Source organism: Leptosomus discolor, chromosome 5 (assembly GCF_034619465.1).
Source record: "Leptosomus discolor isolate bLepDis1 chromosome 5, bLepDis1.hap2, whole genome shotgun sequence".
NCBI lineage: Eukaryota > Metazoa > Chordata > Aves > Leptosomiformes > Leptosomidae > Leptosomus > Leptosomus discolor.
This window is the reverse complement of record NC_141395.1, coordinates 30,002,783-30,022,120: the sequence shown is the minus strand read 5'-3', so window position 1 is coordinate 30,022,120 and position 19,338 is coordinate 30,002,783. Positions and strand designations below refer to the sequence as shown.

Here is a 19,338-nt window from a genome sequence, read left to right as displayed (position 1 = left end):
AGTGTTTGTGCAGAGTGGTCATGTGACTCTGTAGCGGTACATGTGGTTACAGCCACTCTGCAGGGTTAGCTGTGGTGGCAGGGCTGCCAAGACCTGAGGGTGTGGGTTGCTGTTGTAGTTTGCCGAACTTCAGCATTATTTGGATCATTGCTTCCTTTCCTTCCCCTGACCCTCTTCCCTGGTAATTAATGTGCCAAGCCACTGTGGTCCTGGCTGTTTGAAAAACAAGAGGCAGGCTTAGTTTGAGGTTCAGAATGAGTTTGTTATTAAACACTGTATTTCCATCAATGTCAGCATTCAGCCACTAATAGTTATGGGAAATCCATGTCTCACTGTAGAAAGGTTTGTACTGTCCCAGCTGAGCATTTTGGGTACCATGTTTGCAGAGAGGAGTTGACTGCAGTCGTGGTTCAGGGCTACTCAGAAAGCTGTATGCTGCAGTGCCATGATCTCAGGAAACAAATGTCTCCATAGTTCTTGTGGGAGACGCTGTGTTTCTTACCTTCCTTCTGGCTTCTGGGGCAATGGCAGGTGTTATTTCCAGCTGTGGGGTTATGCTGGGCTGTGCTGGAGCCTGATCATTACTTACTGCTTGGTGTGCCTCAAAGACACTATCCTGCAGAGCTAGGTAAAAATTAATTGTGTAGTCTGGCGTAGATGGTGAAGGATTCAGTTGTTATATGGCTATTTATACCAGCTAGTGCTTCATCTAGAAAGGTCCCAAAGTATCTTTTGAGTCCTAGTTATAAGGAGATAAATGTCTTTCTTGGGCAGCCCCCCTTTTGAATGTTCTTCATTGCTTAAATGCAGCCATCTCAGGGTGCAGCAGGACATTGCTGCGCACAACAGCTGGAAGCTCAGCAGTCTCTGTAAATGAGTTGGGAGGAGCAACATCCCCAAGTGTGCCTTTTATTTCTGTTCAGAACTCACAAGGACAAACTGAAAATGTCTTAATTTCTGATCTCTTTAAAGAAAAAAAGTCAAGCTTCTAAGGGATGTATGTTTTTTCCGTTCAGTGTAGTTCTAGGAATTGTGGAGTGGGGAGACTTCAGTTTGCTTTAACCAGAAATCTTGATTTAAAAAAAAAAAGTTTTATCTCTCATGGCATATACAAAGTTTCCCCACATCCTGGCAACAGACAGGCTGGTACACTGTGGCAGATACAGTTAGAATATTAGACTGTGTCATGTTGTTTGTTGTTTCTTGAATGTCCAGTTCAATCATGTTTCCTCTTGTACTGGAGGAGGTTTGCATTGCCCCTCTCGGATACCCTCTTCGCAGCCAGTCTCTGTACTCTCTGTGCTGAGCTTGGGAGGTAGCAGGCTGTTTTGTGGTGTCTGTCTGCCTGACAGAAAAGGCAGTTCTTGTAGTCGAGGGCAGAATGTGAAATGCAAGTTATATGACTTTAGACAAACCTGTATACACAAAGCAAATGAACCCAAGCATAGAAATCATTCACCCTCCCTTGTGTCATTATTTGAGACTGCTCAGGCCAAATCACTGCACTGCTTCATTCTATTTGTCCATGTGGATTTTGTGCCTGAACTGTAGGTTTGAGGTGTTTGCATCCAGACGATGTACAAGGGCAGTGCTAGGACTCGGGAGAGTCTCTGTTCCCCTATGCCTGATGTCCTTCCCTGAGGTCAGCCAGCCAACAGGCAGCAAGTGCAAGGGTGTAGTCTGGATTTTAGCCTGATGTAACCCATGAAGATGCCCACATGCTGATGGGTTTGGCTGGCCAGCAGCCTGGGCCGTGTGTCACCATCGGCTAACTCCCCTCCGGTCAGTCTGCTTTGCCTTCTGTTCCTTTTCTTGCCAAGGGTCCTTCATCCTTCCTGGAGTCCCAGTCCAGCTACTGAGATTTCAAGTGGTTAGTCATCCATGGGAAGTGATACAGCCCCTCATTACTCCGTGGTGCTCCCCAGCCAGGAGGGATGTGTGTCAGTTGGCTGCGAGGCAAAGGAGTCAGTGATAAATATCTCAGGAGAGCTGTACAGCAGTCAGTCTCCAGAAGAGAAAAGCTTTCTGTGGTCCGTCTTCCTCACCTCTGGACACACTTTGTTCTGGTACAGCAGGCTGTTGTGTGCTTTTCAGCTTTGAGTTTCTTGCGTTTTAATTACTGTTTCTGAAGTGCAGTTAAGTTAAAGATAATGTATACTGTAAGCACTGTTTATTATTCATTACTGTGTGCTCATCACTAGATGAGCTGTTCTGTAGCTGTGATGTGTTAGTTCTCCATGGGGCGGGGAGGAAGGATGCCTGGGGAGCTTCCTTGTTAAAGGCGCTGGGTAAGATCAGCAACTGGGGAAAATCTATGCTTCACGGTGCCAGACTCATGTGTCATTGCTAAGGGTCTGCTTCCCCTCACCAAATATGTTGTTCTTCCTTCCTGGTTTCACCTCTTCATTTAATCTTTTCCTGGTTGGTTTGGTTTGTTTTTTTTTTTTTTTTCTGTAGCATGGAAGAGATTGCTGCTGTCTCTTACCTTGACTGCAGTTAGGCACCACGTTAATTGCAGCTGTTCCTGCTCTGTGCCTCTCCCTGGGTCTAGCAGACAGGATGTGGGAGCTCTTCTTCACTGATAAGTGTTGGCAGTCAATTTCGTCCTTAAGGGCAATGAGACTATAGCAAACAGGTGGGTTTGCAACATGGAAATGGTTACGCTCACATTCACAGTTATCTTTAGTGCCTGGCCCTATAGCCAAGCATTCCTGATCAGAAAGCCTCTTTCTCCAGTTTTTGTGAGCTTATCCTGAATATTGTCAGGGGTTTTGTGCAGGAATATCAGTCAGAAGGTATTTATGTGAGACACTTTAAAATTGGGATCGTCTGAAAATTTTAAGCAATTAATTTCTCAGTTGTGTGTTGGGGAAAGAGGCTTTTGAAGAGGGGCTTTAAAAACGTGATCTAAAGACAGTTATCCAGGCCATGTTGAACCAACTATTGACTGTCATATGGCAGCCTCTTTGAAACTGTGATGCCCTGTTCCATATGAAAAGCTTCTTGTAGTTTTATCTTCATTGTGAGGCACTGTAAATTTCATCCGGACATTTAAATGATGTATCTAACAGGCTTATGTGCTGTGTTGCTCACTTGGTGTACACAGCAGTAGGTCACCTGGGGTTTTGGAATCACCTGGGGAGAAGGCTTGCCTTGTGCTGGGGGAGCAAAATACAGCCAGGATACGGGAAATTTTGATAGTTTGCATAGGGACAGTGTCCCAGCTGATGTTTGCTCACTGCAATTGTCCCTTATGAAATTTCTAGTTATCAGTTGCCCCTCCAAATTGAATATGAGAGGCAAGCAGGGGTGCAGCTTTCAATCGCTGCTCAGAGAACTGGCCACTGTATGCATGGGATTCGTAACCACTAGGAGTATAAGTGTTTTGAACCAGGACTGCTTTTTGGTTTCATGTGGATAGCACACAGTACAATGGATATGACTGGGGACATTGTATGCTGAGGCTTTGATCACAGCAGCTGTGATACTGTGCTTCCTGTAGAGCTAAGGGAGACAAGACTTCTGGCTGGGAGAGAGATGTTGATGCCATCATGCTTTGAAAGAACTTCTGGTCAGAACAAGATGGAGAATGTTTGATGAGTAGGCCTTGCAATATTGTAAATAAATAAAGCATCATCTGCTGTCTAGTTACAGCAGGGGGATGCTGGAAAGAGAGCACGCTGCAATACCTTGCATTGTGCTGCCACTGTCAGTTCTTCAACTTTTTCTGCAAGCGTTCTGTACCAGTGATGTATAGAAATGCATAGGCAATGGTAGAGACTTTGTGTGTGGCAGTCAGCAATCCGTGCGTCCTCATTCTCTCTTCTGCCCGTTCAGGTATGCTCACCTGACAAGTACAGCTCAACTTTTTAACTAAGAGGTAGCACTTAAGTTTTCAGTTTCATAAGTTTTTTTTTCAGGGATTCTGCACAGCAGAGCCTGGTTTTCAGGGACTGTCATTGATCTAAGTATGTCCCATTTAGATTCTGGGCAATACTTGGCTGATGTGACCCACATAGCTAGTCAGAAATCCTTGAGGCAGCAAAACCCATAGGCTGTGATTTTTCAAGGTGCCACTGGAAGACGTTCAGGTCACAGGCTGAGGTGGCTCAGACTAACAGGCAGAAAAGCTCATTAGATACTAGCTGCTCCAGCCCTAGTGGATTGTATTCAAAGAGGCTGTACATCCATCTTTTGTTCAGATGACCTGTTGTTCAGGCTGGGCTTGTCACAGCCCATAAACTGGACTGTAGTGGTCCAGGCCTACAATATAACAGAAATAAAGGTCTCTGACGCTGCTTGAATTTGCTCTGCTACCAAATTGTTACACAACTGAAAGAACATCTCTTTCTGTTTTCCTTGTTGGCATTGTATTTTCAGCCTGCAGGTGCAATGCAGCGAGAGATAAGCAGAGCTGGTTCCCACAGCAGGTTCCAGGGTGCTGAGAAGGGGATTGAGCGAGCTCTCCAGTGGTTGAGGCACCCCTGCTCTCTATTTGCATACAGGTAACTTGTAAAACTTCTCTTGTGCTCTTGAGATTAAATTCTCAGAAACACCCAAATCTTTGCCAGGAATTTGAGCCTAAGAGTCATTAGGAATCAATGAGACATGGGGGACTTCTAACATTATTACCCGCCTTTTGCTGTCTTTTGCTGTCTGAGAGCTCCTCTCGTTTATGCATTTCCTCCTGAACACGTTGCTTGTGAACATTGTTGATCGTTCTAATTCTCTTTCCAAATACAAGAGAAATGGAGAAGTCCGTATTTATCTGCTGTATGTCACTCCCTGTTTTATCTGTCTTTATTACCTGTGTACTGAAAATGGGGTTCTGTGAGCACCAAACCCAACAAGTCTGCTTATGAAGTTTTGTGATGCCTCCTATTCATACTTCCTGCTTTTCCTCTCTGCTTCCCTGTGTTTTGACATCCATATCACACTAACCACTTGTGGTATGGCTGATTTGGAGAGACCCATGTGCTGGCACTGGCCTCCTAGAAATGATAAGGGACCGAGTTTTGTCAGCTTCTCCCTTAGCAGGAGGGTGAGTTTGGGCCTCTTTCCTGTCCAGTGGTGAACAACAGTTCAAGAACTGCATCTTTAAGGACACTACTGCTTTGTCACATCTAGTTGAAGTTACCTGTACAGTTCAAAAGAAAGAGAGAGAAGGAAAATAACTGGCAGACAGGCAGGTGGCACAAACCCTGTTTCCTTAGGAAACCAAACTGAAAGGTGCTTCTTTTATATAAACTTTTTGGATGGATCGGTGAGCTAAATGGGTCTCTTCAGTCACTGGTTCCTAAACACATTCTGGCTCTAGCTTTCTGTCCTGCCTGAGGTAAAATGAACTGTCCTGAACATAAATGTGTAAGCTGGAGGTACACAGCGAGTGCCTGTTGTGGTGGTGTGTATCACCTGCAAGATTGCTTTCTACCCTTGTCTTTTCCATGCTTTTTGCTATGTGATGCCTGGATATTTTCCCTGGCCTGTGAGGATCCAGAAAACCACATCAGGAAGTTAAATGATCTCGTCCAGTGTATATTCCATGGCATTTGTTGTCTGTCATTTTTCTGTGCTGTCAGACTGTACTGTCACCTGTGTTAAGTCCTTGTGGCTTCTGTAAGGGAAGTAATCTTGACTAAGCTGAACTTTTGTGTTTCACGTGGCATGACCAGCAGTCCTTGCTGTTTACCTCAGCCATATGAGTAATGTGGCCACTATGAAAGTAAAGACTTTACTCGTGTTATAAGTGCACATTAATTATGTGACTGCTGCATGTTCATGGACAAAAGCTGTATCTGCGCTAGACAGAGCTACTGAAAAACATGTTTTTCAGCTACTGCAATCAATGTATCCAGTAGTTTTTGCTAAGTACAACGCACCGTGTTCCTTCACCTTTTTTTTCATTAAGTTCCCAGGGGCCTGGATGAGCTGTTAGGTTTCTGCTTCCCATAACAAATCCCTGCTTACAGTTGCATGTAGCTTTGGCAGTCTTTAACAGTTTGAGTTGATGCTTCTATCCTCTTCTCCTATTCACTGCCTTAGGCTGAATGTCTTTGGAAAATTTCAGGTGTTTCCAAGAAACAATACATAAGGCAAAACATTTTATAGTAATTTAAAAGGAATTCATCCTATCTTATTGTTTGCCTTTTTCCTGCTTTCATGTCAAGGAACTGATTTCCATTGCTTTCCCTCCTGAAGGAGATTCTGATAGAGCTGTTTACTGCCATATTGAAGTTTGCTTTCATTTGGCACCAAATCTGTGCAGAAGTCTGAATTAAATTTTTGTTGAGTACCGCTGTCAGAACATGTCAAATTGTGTTTATGGAGGATATGTGATTGCAGAATCCCAGTGCTATTGGGAATTACTGGCACAACTCTTTCTTTTATCTAAGGAGGTTCTTGGTGGTGTAGGAAGGGATGAGCTTGCCACCATTGAGATCACCTCTCGCATCTTGCTCACACTGAGCAAGGCAAACAGACTAGTTTGGAAGGTATGAGTGCTGCAGTTTGTGAACAGTGTGATGCAGGGGCCTGTCATCTTCTCATGACCTTGTGATTCAGCATCTTACTGGATATGAGGTCAGTTTGTAGTTCAGCATCACCACACATGGCTGCCGACACTGGATAGCTCCAGTCTCACAGGATCAAGGGAAAGGTGCAGCCACATGAAGCCTCCAGCATTTAAAAGTGAACATGTTAAATGTAAGTGTCAATTTTTTCACCTTGCTTTCCACCTTTCCTAATGATTTAAAATAAAGAACAGAGCAACATTGCCTCTGCTACTACTGAAATGCTTCAGTGACATTCACAAACCCTTCTGGAATGATTGCTGCTCCAGTCCCTTGAGTGAGAGCGAGGCTGTATTCTCTGCCAGACCCTGTGAAGCAGCATCTTTGAATGGGACAGCCTGTAGCTTTCACTGTTGGCATATGATGATGTTAGTGCTGGTTTTGTTCAGGTGAATGCCTGTTGCAGTTTTGCAACGTCAAGTTACCATTCTTGCTTTAGAAACATGCCATAGGAGGGTGTAGAGTAAGTGGCCAGGTTGCAGCACATCGTGTCCCTTAGCCTGTTCCTTGAGTTCCCCAGCTCTGAGGGAGCAGAACGCTCTTCTGGGGTTGCTGGCAGGAATGAGCTTCAAGAGTGAACACCACGCTGCATTAAGCTGACAATGCAGATGTGCCCAGGATGACTTTATTTCCCATTGCTCTCAACTGGTACAGTTGTACAGCTTTGCAAAGAGTCTGTTCCCATACTGTTCTGTTTTGAAACCACTACAGGTCTGTTTTTTCAGCCCTCTGGTTGCGGTTCTGGCTGCACCTTCAGTGTCTTACTCTACAATTACTTGTTGAAGCTGATTCTAGTCCTGGTTCACTATGAGGCTAGTTAAGTGAATCCTTGCAAAGAGATAAGGGGAGAAAGATCCCAGTGCAAAGGCTTGAAGTTTCCAGAGTTACGTATGTGATTATTTACTGCTTTTGAAAGTTAGTTACTTGGAGTGGGTTTGCAGAGATCATGGTCTAAACTGATGATCTGTTAGCAGGGAGGGTGAGCTATTGCTTTCACACACAACTGCGTTATGGCTGGCCACAACTGAAGCAGGGATGGGAGGAAGCCAGCAGGTGATTGCAGAGGGGGTTGATTTGTACTACAGGATTCTGTGCCCCCTTCTTGAGGGGCTGCTGACCTCCTTCCTCCCTCTGGCTTGCTGTAGGAGAGGGTGCCTATTTAAATGACTTTGCTAATAGAAGTTAGGCAAATAGACTGTTCTGGGCTAAAAAAACAACCCCAAACCTTAAAGGGAAGTATTATCTGTGTTTGATGCTGTTTAATAGATGTGTTTTCCTGCTAAGTGTAAATCTTCATGGGTCTTGGTAGCACTTCAGCAGCATTCACAAACTAATGAGCTGCTAATTATCAACCCTACCCAGGCTAATTAGTTCTGTTAAGAGTGCAGAGCTCTGAGCTAATGCAGCTTTGCTGCTTTTAGGACTTGAGATGATGTGGTCAAAACAGGGATGTAGATTTCTGACTTTGGGCTGTTCTGCATGTAACAAACTCTAGGTACTATGATCTCTCCTAGCAGCTGTGAGAGCTGTTCTCCTGCTAGCACAAATGCCCAGTCTCCAAGTCCCAAGAACTGGCATGCATTTGCCTGATTTCCCCAATTTAAACATACCTACCATGTGCTTCCCGCAAGCATGGCAGCACTGTGGATGGAGCTTCAAGAGGGAGGGGTTAGAAGGCAACAGGCTTGGTGCAACAGAAGTCATCAGTGAGACACCCTTGTGTTGCACCACAGGGAACAGAAACCCACCTTCCTTCCTCCTCATAGGTGTGAGCTCAGGTGGATCAATACAGCTCTTCAATAGTTCTAGCCCTAAAGCCCTTTACTATTACGTTTTGCCCAGCGAGTCAGTAGCTTGGAAGTAAAGATCTGCAGATTTGTGGTGTTGCAGGATATGGTATATTTTTTTTGCTGGTAGGATGCGTTGTCTTCCTGGGGCTTAGGTTGCCACATGTTTTCACTTAGATTCCCAGTGATATTCTAAGAGAGAAACTCTATGTGCAGCACTCTGCAGCAGCCCAGTATCATTGATTTATTAGGAAAATATCACAGTTATGTTTATGTAGGCAAGTAAGCAAGGCAGCTGCTGTTTGGTCTCCTAAAACTGGGAGTGCAAGCAATCTGGGAGAAAAAGGCAAGCTATTTGAGGCTGGTTGGCCTGGTTTACTAACCCTTCGTTTCTTGACTTTTTCTTACAGCCCCATGGGATCCTGTACTAAGCATTCCCTAGGTGGCTGCGTTTGTGATGTTAGTCAGTACTGCCTCTCAGTGCAGTTTTCTAAAGCTTGGTTAATAAATGGCGTCACTTTGATTCCCCTTTATCTGGTACCCCATCCTGCTCTCTGCAGGTTCCAGTTCAAGAAGTGATAATACCTGGAGTTCACACAGAGTGAACAACAGAAACCGCAAAGGGGTTCTTCATACACAATAATGTTGGTGCCAAATGAAGGAGAAGGTAAAATCAAGGGGACTCTGAAAGGAGTGATGTGATTAAACATAATTATCTGGTTAAAGGCCCTTACTGATGTCGTGTTTTGCTTTGCATTACAGGTACTCTCCATCAGTATGAACTTATTTCATAGAGGTACTGTAGTCACTTGATCAGCGGATGTTAAGTCTCTTATCTGAAGGTTGATTTGGTTCCTTTCTACCACTAAGGATTGTGATTGGTGAATTTATTTACCCCACCACCTCTAAGTTAATGGTGTGCCAAGGACAGATGTGAAGCAGCTCTTTCTCTGGATATCGATGTGGTATCTTCTTAACACATCAAGACACCTTGGCAGCACGGGATATGGAGGCTCTTGAGGTTGATGACATTAGCCCTGCCTTGGAAGTGACTGAAGACTTTTTCAATAGTTTTGATACTAAGCTTGAAAAGACTGTGCAGCCCTCTGAGGTGTACAGTGTACAGGAGGTCCCTGAACTGGTTGGGCATGAGGTATTTGATCAGATAACAGAGAGCAGGAATCTGAGGAATATCGCTTCCTTAGCCAAAAGTAGCCTCATCTGGGATCACTGCAAAAATGGCCTCTTGGAAACCAAAGCTCAGACAGCATTCCCTGCCAAAGACCAGCGTGTGGTGCAGAGGGGAACAGCTGCTGACAACCTTGCTTGGGCAGGGGAAGGGGAGACTGCAGCTTTTAACATCTTCAATATCTGCCAGCGGAGGAGAGACAGGCCTCGCTCGGTGAATGACATCCTGGTGCAGAATGAGGAAGCCTCCGCATTCAAGCCAGGACACAACAGGTCACGCTCTGATATCAGCCATGTAAACTGGGGAGTGGTCTTCACGGGCACCTCCTTGCAGCAGCCACCTGCGCCTGGTCAGGACAATAACTGCACTCTGCTCTCCTACCTGGCATTGAGCAAGGGAGAGGACATCCAAGGAAACACAGGTTTGTGCTGGTACTTTGTCATTTCTGTTGATATAAGGACTTCCCTATTTGTTTTTAACATTTATCTTGAAAGAAGAAATGCATGTTTAAAAAAAAACAACCCGAAAACCAACTGTGAGCTAGCTCTTAGGAGGATGGAAATCACCATGGCTCTATTGTCTTTGGTATAGCTCTGTCTGTTTGTGTGTCTAAGGATCAGGTTTTAAACCAATCTTGACTTCTGTTCCTTTCATGGTTTGAAAAACTGAGCTTGTTTTACTTTTTGCTTCTATTTTGTTCAGTTTGACCTGGGAAGAAATAATTTATTTGTTACCTATTTCGGATCATTACCTTACCTTACCTTACCTACCTTTTTAGTTCCTAAACTAAAAAAAACTTTGAATGCGAAAGCTATTGAGAGAATGGCAAATCCAAACAAAGGCAGTTTTCATAAAACTTAAAAGGCAGCCATTAGAAAGAGGACATACAAAACTTTACTGTGAGGCCTGAGATCTCTGCCCTGTTTCTTTAAGAAATGCTGGCTATTCAGTCCATAAACAATTAACAAAAACTCAAGCATGCAATTTGTGCTTGTCAATATTAAGGCATCTCTGCCAGCTTTGTATGGGGTACAGGAAGTCTTGTTATCAGATTGAGGCAGGCGTCTCCAGTGAGCTGTATGAAGTGATGTTTCAGCAAGTGATACTTTTTCCTTTTCCTTTCTCAAGCACTGCACTGGAAGAGGTTGTGCTCAGGGCTTTGGAAACACTGACCCTGTGTCTCCATCTCCATGATTTATTTTGTAGATGCCAGAAGTGGACTGGGCAATTATGGAAAAGAAAAGCAGCTAGTACGACAAAAATTTTATAATCTAAATAAAGGCAGACTTAACAAAGGAATTTAAAAATCAAAGGGTTGTGAAAGCGTGCATGTGTGTGGAATGGTGGAATGACTCCAGTTATGAATAGGTATCCTGTTTAGGGTTAAAACAAGCTTTTTGGATTAGGTTTTCCAGAAAAGTCAGCTATTTTGGAGCATGAAAAGCAGGTGCCTAAATGTTTGTGTATGTGTGCATATATAAATACAAACATATATAGTATACAGGTATACATATATATATACACACACGTATATACACAAACCTGTAGGTTATTGTGTTATATTGTGACATAGTTACTGTATGCCAAAGAAGGGTGCTCTCGGTTGACAAAGGCAAGTATATCTGGTGTTACTTTTGTTTAGGGTGATACATTGCTTTCTGTAGAGTGGGGTCTCTGTTCTGTGTCCTTCCCATGGAAAGGATGCAGAACAGGAAAGCACCCAGAATTCTGGAGACAGAGCTCTTGGTTTTTGTCAGCTGTATCTTGGGCATCTCATGGGTTTAACTTAACATGTAAAACCTATATATGCCCACAGAAACACCGTTACAATGGAGCCATTAAAGGTCAATACATGTTCCTGATAGCGTTTTAAGCTTAATCTTTTTGGCCCAATTTTCCCACCCATCCCTTACAAAAAGAAAGGGGTTCTGTTACTTACACTGTTGATAATAGGAAATACCTAAGCCATTCTGTACTTCAAGACCTGTTTGCATACTTATTCAGTGAGAGTTGCTGCAGACTGCCACTGGATCCTCAACCTGCAAGAAGCAAGTCACCAGTCCAGCTGGTGCTGAGCAGCAGAGTCCAAGGCTGAACTGATCTCCAGTCCAGGGCTCAGGCAACTGCAAGAGTATGTTGAGGTGCCCTAAAGCATTGCATCTCTGTCTGAGGTGAAGCAGATTACATTCCCCTGTCCCTTAAACACAGACGCAAGACAGTGTGATGCAACTGTTCATAAAGGAAGCAAAATGAAAAATGGAAGTAATGATTAAGATTTTTCTTTCCCTTCTGGCAAACAAAGAATTTTTCTTAGGAACTGCAGTGCTGGGATGTCATTGCTTCCAGCGTCAGGGACTGCATACTGCAGTCTCTCCCCACTCCTGGGTGAGAGTCTCTGGTTTCAGAAGCTGGGCTGTCTGCAATGTTGTCCTGCTTCAACCCTGGTCACACTTTAGCTGTTCCAGTCCACTTTGCTTAGAGACAGTAGACTCGAGGGAGGTACACCAACCTTCTGGAAGCCTTAAAAGGGCCTTGCTGTGTTCAGAGTCAAGTCTATATCAGGACTTCAAACCAGTGCCTAGAACAGCTTGATAGAAAAGCTTCTGTGATATAACCATGAGAGGAAGAGAAAGGACAAGAAACATGTTCTGTGTACAGGTGGATATAGCTGTGGGGTTCTTTAAGCTTGGTTGTGTCCAGGATACAGTCACCCCATCACAGTGTGTACCTAAGGTGTGCTGCCTTGGTAGAAGCAGTGGAGTTCAGTTGTACTCTTCCCAGCCCCTCAGCAGGCATTTACACTGTTTAAATGTAGTTGATCCAATGAAGTTTTTCTTCATACAGAAAAAGTGAACAAACTGTGTTAGAGTGTGATAATACTCTTTATTGTTATGATTTCATGTTAAACAGTTTGTAGTTGCAAGTTACAACTGTGAAGACCTCCTGTCTGTAATTTGTAAAGTATAGCAATATTAGCACTTTTAAGAAAAACAGAAGTTGAGAGATTTCCATGAGGAAAACTCTTGTTTTTAGACTGTCTGCAATAGTGCCAGGCCTACCTGTTCTACAACTTCTCTGTGGCACCAGGAACAAGTCCCATTGCTGTGCTCAGTGCTGCCAGAAGCGTAGGTCTCCTCAAAATGTCTTTTTACATAAGAGACTCAGTATGGTCAAGTTCTGGGATCTTGGAGGTGAACCAAGGAAGGGAAGGAGATGGATTAGTAGGAGCGGGTGAATAACCTCTCCTAGTACTCACCTGTAGCCCAGCAGCAGTCAGTACCTCTAAAGTGCTCAGACCACACTTTTTCTGTTGCTTTTTGCAAAGGTGCAAGGCGTTTGTCAGTGCTTGCTGTGTGCGCTCCAAGAGCCTTTCTGCATGGGATGTTTGAAGGCAGGGCTGCCTTCCTTGAGGAAGGAGAACTTTGGTGCTCTGAAAATGCACTCTTTTCACCTGTTTCCTTAACCTGTTCTGTTCAGCCGCTGTGCAGGTTTTAGAAGGTAGCCATGATATTTCTTCACTCTGTGTTTACAAGAGAGCCTGCCATAGAGTTTGCTGCTACTGTGAGCTGAGCTGAAAATAGAAAAGCAAAAGCAAGAAAGTAGGTGTTGCAGATATGTGTATCTGGGATTGGTAATTATTCTCCACAAAAGACTGAAAAATGTATTTTAAGGTTGGCTAAAAGCTGCTGCAGTGGTTGAAGGGGTCATAGTGGCCGCAGCCTGAGGAGACATCCCTTTCCAGGGCTTTAATACAGATTAAACGAATGCGTATGAGATACTGAGAGCAACTTCAGCCACTCTGGTCAGTCCTCATTGTGGTAAGGGACTTCCCTCTGGAGCCTGCAGAGGTCTCCAGGTCTCCCAGTCCTCCGAGGCTGGCCGAGTTGCTGCACGGATTAACGCTTCACAATTTTTTTTTCCTTGTTGTCATAGTATATTTATTACTGTGAGCGTTCCTGCTGCTTGCTTTTTTATAATACAAATAAAATGAAACTGGATCCTTTCTGCGTGCTGTGAAAGTGTCTGAAAAGAAGCTGTGCCTTTTGGGGCAATATCTTCTTAGGCCTGCTGGAAAAACAGTGTGCTAGACAAGAACACTGTGCTGTGGAGCTAGCAAAGACGGAAGTTGTAAGCAAATTCAAGGCAGGGTTTTGTATTTCCGGGCATATGGCCTGGCAAACAGAGGGAGAACACTGCTTCTGTAGTATCCAGCGAAAGCTTGCTTAGATCATTAAAGACACAATGTGTGAGCAGTTATCTTTGATAGTCATGTGGATGTTTTCATTCAAACACAGCCACTCCCCATACTGGGTAGCTGCCTTGTTTGCCTGCCATGCCTATGAGCTTGGGGAACTCCAGAGCTATCATTGTGCTGAGCACCCGCACACTGACAAACTGTCCTTACTGCAGAAGCTTGGCACCTTGTGCCCCTCTCCAACAAGCAGCTGTGGAGGTACTCGGCCAGCTCCATTGATTTTGGCAGTATGCTCTGTCAGGAAGCTGAGCCTACAGGGTGTTTGCAGCATTGTGGCATAGCAAAATAGACATATAAGAGAAAGGTGACTGCCTTAAAACTGCCCAACAGGCCCAAATTCTACTGTGTCTGATCAAGGCCAGGATCTCACCTCCTTCTTTCGACTTACTGGTTTAAAAAAAAAAACCTCCCCCCCCACCCCCTTAACATTTTTTGTCTGGCTGGGAGCCTAGCCATCATTAGAGGCACTTTGAAGGTAAGATCGTGTACTTGGAGTTTCAAGAGGGGCCCGGGCCCATCTTCATGTAGCTCTTATACATGTTACATACTTTTCTATTTCTTATACATGTTACATACTTTTCTATTGTGTTTTTGTAGAGGCATGACGTCTAAATGTGTATTTATGAGCAACACACCACTTATTCACAAACTGGGGACTGGGGGTGATCCTTAAGTTCTGAGGAGTCATTTTGCAGTGCTGCTTTCTCTTATTCTGGTGACCACACAGACTTTATGGCAGGGTGTTTCTTTGTTTGCCAGATATTCTCACCTTTGGTAGCAGTTGTGGTGGCTGGTACTAGCTCTGTGCCTGTGATGTTGGCTCTTGCAGCATTTAGTAGTACATATCAGTGTGCTGAGCAGGCTTGTGATGCTGTGTCACAGAGCAGCAGGCAGCAATGCCATCAGTTGCCACTGTTGCCCTGCTCTGGGAGGAGCTGCAAAGACAGCTAGCTGGCAAGGGGAGGTGTGTCAGGTATGGGAGCTGCTGCAGAGGTGGAGGCAGCCAGAGATCCCGAGAGGTGTGAAATATTGTGGGTGTGACTGGGGGCCTTCACGCTTCCCCTCTAGTGATGGTCAGGTAAAGCCTAGCTCCTGACTTAGCTACCAGGGAGAGGTTTGTGAAGCCTAATTGCCATTTGTGATTTTGCAAAAGACCCCTGTAGCACTGTCTTTTGTCTGTGGTATGTAGAAGCTACACAGCCAGGGAAGACCAATAGGCCATTAATTGCCACTGGGATGGCAGAACATTGTAGGTCTGTGGTGGTGTGCCATCTGAGAGGCAGGTGTGTGGAAACAACATTTCTGCATCTTCCCCTCTGGAGAGCAGGAAGCCTCAAACCACTTGGAAATAATCCCAGAGGGATCAAGCCAGTTGGAGAACTGATGCCCCCCACTGTGGCCAGTTTGTTTTCAGCATTAAAAGGTGGTCAAGAAAAAGGTAGCTGCACTGCAGAGGTTTGTGGCCTTTCAAGATTTGAGGAGGCAAAAATGTTATTTAAAATAGAATGTGAGTTGGATACCCTCCACTGTGGGGGTCCATAAATACCTGGGACTATCTGTGCATCTAGCAAGAGATAATACCTCCTCCCGGGAGATTACAGCTTAAATACATCACACAGTAAGGACAGGGAGGGTGAGTAGGGACAAAAAGAGGTGAGGCACTTTGCCCAAGACTTCACCTGACTTCAGCTTATCTGCTGGATGATACTTCCCCACTAAACCCCCTGGCTAATTTGGTGAGTGCAGCGCTTGTTCCCTGCAAGCTCGCTCCTGATTGCTCCTTGGGCTTGGGCACCCTCCGAGCTGGAAGGGCCATGGGGGGCTGGCAGAGAGCAGCAGCAGAGGGGGCTGAGTGGAGAAAACGTGACCTACGCCACTCTCATGCCTGGGAGGCTATAGGAGGGTGCAGAGTGATGGAGACAGGGAGTGCTGTGGGAGGCGGTGGGCGAGGCTCACATACAGTGGATGAATTTGTAGTGCAGCAGGGTTACAGTAAACAGCACTGATGAGTTTGATTGTGAAGCTGTTCTGGTTGGGAGGGTTATTCTTTATGGAGATTTGTTTCTGGAGTTGTGACACTCCATAAAGCTAATGAACAGAGTTTTCATCTCCTGGGCCAGTGATGATTGCTTCCAGTGATGTCATGATGACTTTCATAACTGAATTTTCGGGTTAGTCGCCATCATTCCCTCAGTAGTGTCAGCTAACTGTCCTAATGTGAACTGACTAAGTTGTCGTAGCTTTGACATCGCTTTATACCCTTTCTTCCTTCTTTTTAAAGCTGAATTCAGTGAATTTATAAAAAAATTTGCGAATCTATCTTCATTTGATATTCTCACTTCTTTTGCCAGTGCTGCTGTTTTATGCAACTCCTATCTGGTAGTAGGTAACTGTCTCTTTCAACTCATTATACTGCCGTCTCTCCCAGAGTTGAGTCCTGCTCTCTGTTCATCTTGCACTTTGACTGAATCCAGCCTCTTCTCCACTGCCCCCTTGGCACAGGGACTGTGTCAGTGTGCATAGGGTGATGATGGTCTGCTCAGCAATATAGGGTTTGCTTGTTGTGTCTGCAGAGTAGCAAAAAGCATTGAATGGAGTGACTGGGTGACCAGGATCCTATAGACTTCAGTTTCTCCTATGTTTCTCGTACAATGCCACACCCGCAGGGAAACACATTAAGAATAATTTGTTCAGGCTCTTTATTAGTCGGTTTAGGCAGCTCATTCAGTGAAGAGCTTATTTTTGGTGAACAGCTAAACCAACCTCATTAGCAATGTGTAAATCTGAAAATTAAGAGTTTGCAAGTTCAACATTTTCAAAGCAGGTTTTGCTTTCCCTAAGCTTAAGGAAGATGAAAAAGAGTGAATGCCCTTCTGGTGGGGAAAGGTACTGTTTCTTTATATAAATTAATGCAAACTGCTACCTAGTTACAAGTCCCATTGCTGTGGTGGTCCCTTGAAAAGAGGTGACATTGGGAGAAGAAGCCAGATTTGGCTCCAGGACAGCCATCTGCTGGAAATTTGTCAATGCCATTATTTCAAGAGCAAGTGCAATCAGATATACTTGCCTGAAAGAGATATACCTGCAGAGTCAGATGGGAAGATAGGTGGGAAGAAAAGACTGTATTTTGAAGTAGGAGGGAAGTGGACGTTGTGGCTCTGAGTCACATTGGCTGAAGCACAGTTTGTCCCTGATCTAGCAAACCTCACCAAGCAGGTGACTAGCGCAACCCAATTGGAAAGCATTTTAGGTCCCAAAGGTGTCTGCTAAGTTCTATGGAAATCAGAAGGGAGGAGTGTTGACAAAACCCTGTAACTTGTGGTCATCTCTTGCTAAGCATTAGAGAATCCAGAGAGGAGTGCCACCTCAAGAGACAAACCCCTCAGAAACTAGGCATCTCTGCTTCTGCTCTTTTCCAAGTTACTTGGTATTACTGTAATCAGAAATGCTTCAGTGATCGAGAACAGGTTAAGTTTTCCTGTCATGCCGACAAGGACACAAGTACAGTCAGTTGTTCAGGAGCATATAGCTTCTGGACATGCTGAGACAACATTTGGGCTCTCTTCTGCAGTGCTGGTTGCACGAACTGCCTCCAAGTGCAGAGAACGGTAGGTGTGTGCAGGGTTCGTAGCCAGGACAAGTGGGCAGTTCCCAAAGGAGAGGAGAGACACTGAGAAAGATACTGCCCTGTTCCCAGTTGCTGAGTCTCTCTTTGTTTCCCTCTGCCTTCTTCCCCCTCTTCCCTTGAAATTATACCTCCAAATGGCTCAGGCGTGTGTTACTGTGATTATTTCCCTTATTTCTACTCTTTCTCAATTTCCTCTCCCTGTCTCTGTAGGGAGGAAAAGAGATGCAGTTTCTGTTTGGAAGTTGGGTGGAGAGATGGTAACATTTGCTCTCTGAGTGGAAAAGTATTATCTGGCACATTGCATGTTGAGGAGATAAAGGAGCAGAGGGTTGTAAGGTGTCTGTGTATGTGTAGCATATGGATTCAACTTTTCTCTGCCAGCATCTATTGCCCTGAGCTGAACAATATGAGGCATTTGAATTTTAATCAAGTTGGTTGCTGGTTGTGTCCCAGTTAGAGCAAGAGCTAGTGGAGCCGATTCATGGGAGCTTGAAGGGAAGGAGTGGGGTGAAGGAGGGAGAGGGGAGTGCCTCTGTAAAAGGCAGGGAGAGATAGCCTTTCTCTAACTCAACAAAAGACAAGCAAACCTGTGTGCAGATGAAGGAGGGGTGGCTGGGGGAAGGTTATGAGTTGCCTTATTATGGAGAAGCTTGAACTGTCATCTGTACTTGATGGAAGCGAGAGAGATTGCAGTTGGAGCTGCAGAAGCGCTGTCTCCCTGATTGGATTAATAGAAAGGGAAGATGACTCTAGAATGGCTGCCCATTATCTGCACTACAAAGGGATTAGTGTGGGTTTCAGAGAAATTAATGGCTTTTGAGTTAGCGCAGAAATACTAATGAATGTCAGGGCCAGAGATGTACGGTGAACAAAATTGGTTCTCTTTTTGTGTGCGTGTGTCTGTCCATTTGGGCTATGAAAGTGTGCTTTTTCTGTACCATTTTGAGTTTTGGATCAGGCTTTCAGTTTTCATATTTAGCTGAAATACTTCTGAGCAACTTATTTATCTGAAAGGTGTAGTTATATTGATTTATTTTCCACCTCTTCAGACCTAGTGCCAAAGTAGCAATTTTTAAGTTGTTACGATTTTAGTCATATATGCAGGAAATATTTGTAGGTAAAATGTGAAGTGCTTTGTACATGGTGTTAAATGCAGGCTCCATTCTGAGTACATGGGTGACGAGGGAAAGCTGAGGCTGAGCTTGCAAGGCAAAACCTAAGTGCATCCTTTTTGTTAATGTGGATGGGAGGTAGCATCCTTCCTCCATTTTTTAACCCCCATGAGTTTTGCATACTCACATTAAGTATATCAAACAAATATTTTTTTGTGGACATTCATTAAATTTAACTGAAACTCGTTTACTTAATCCTTACAAATCCTTGAAGTTGGTCTTCACTGAAAAGCTAGCCAAAGCTTTTATGCTGTTGTTGTCCTGAATCCTCCTCCTGCCCATACATGACAAACCACGGCAGTGCTTTCAGCCAAAGACAGGAGCATCTCCTTAGACTGTAGGTTATAACCCAAGTTCTGCTTTCTCACCAGTTGGTATCAGAAAGCCCCTTGGACAGTAACTAAATTCCTCAAATACTTACAGTCCCTGAGACTCCTTGTGCCCCCCCATTAGCTAGTGGTGGTGAGAGCCACTTGGCCAGCAATCCTGGCCGTATTAGCTGGGAAGCACAGTACCTGGGGATGCAGTAACTTCTCTACAGGCTCATCTTTGGCTCTTTGTTTCCAAGCTTTGTCAAGCCTAGATGCTTCTGTTCTCTTAGCTCTGCGTTGAAGACATCCTGGGTATACTCGGAGGTGATGATGTCTAAAACTTGTTAAAGCATGGTCTGTTAACATGAGTGGTGACTGTTTAAGCTGAGACACTGAAGATATTTTGCACTGAAGACTTTGCTGTCTA

The 19,338-nt window shown here is 44.5% G+C and overlaps 1 protein-coding gene across 1 annotated transcript in view; it reads left to right on the top strand.

Annotated features, from left to right (window-relative positions):
* Nucleotides 1-9,340: 9,340 nt before the first annotated feature.
* The window catches only part of PLEKHM3 (pleckstrin homology domain containing M3), a 73,504-nt gene continuing 63,506 nt past the window's right edge, over nt 9,341-19,338 (top strand). The window contains exon 1 of the mRNA XM_009957424.2: nt 9,341-9,966. Within this exon, the coding sequence (XP_009955726.1) occupies nt 9,363-9,966 (604 nt within the window). The 5' untranslated portion in view covers nt 9,341-9,362. The remainder of the gene's footprint in view (nt 9,967-19,338) is intronic.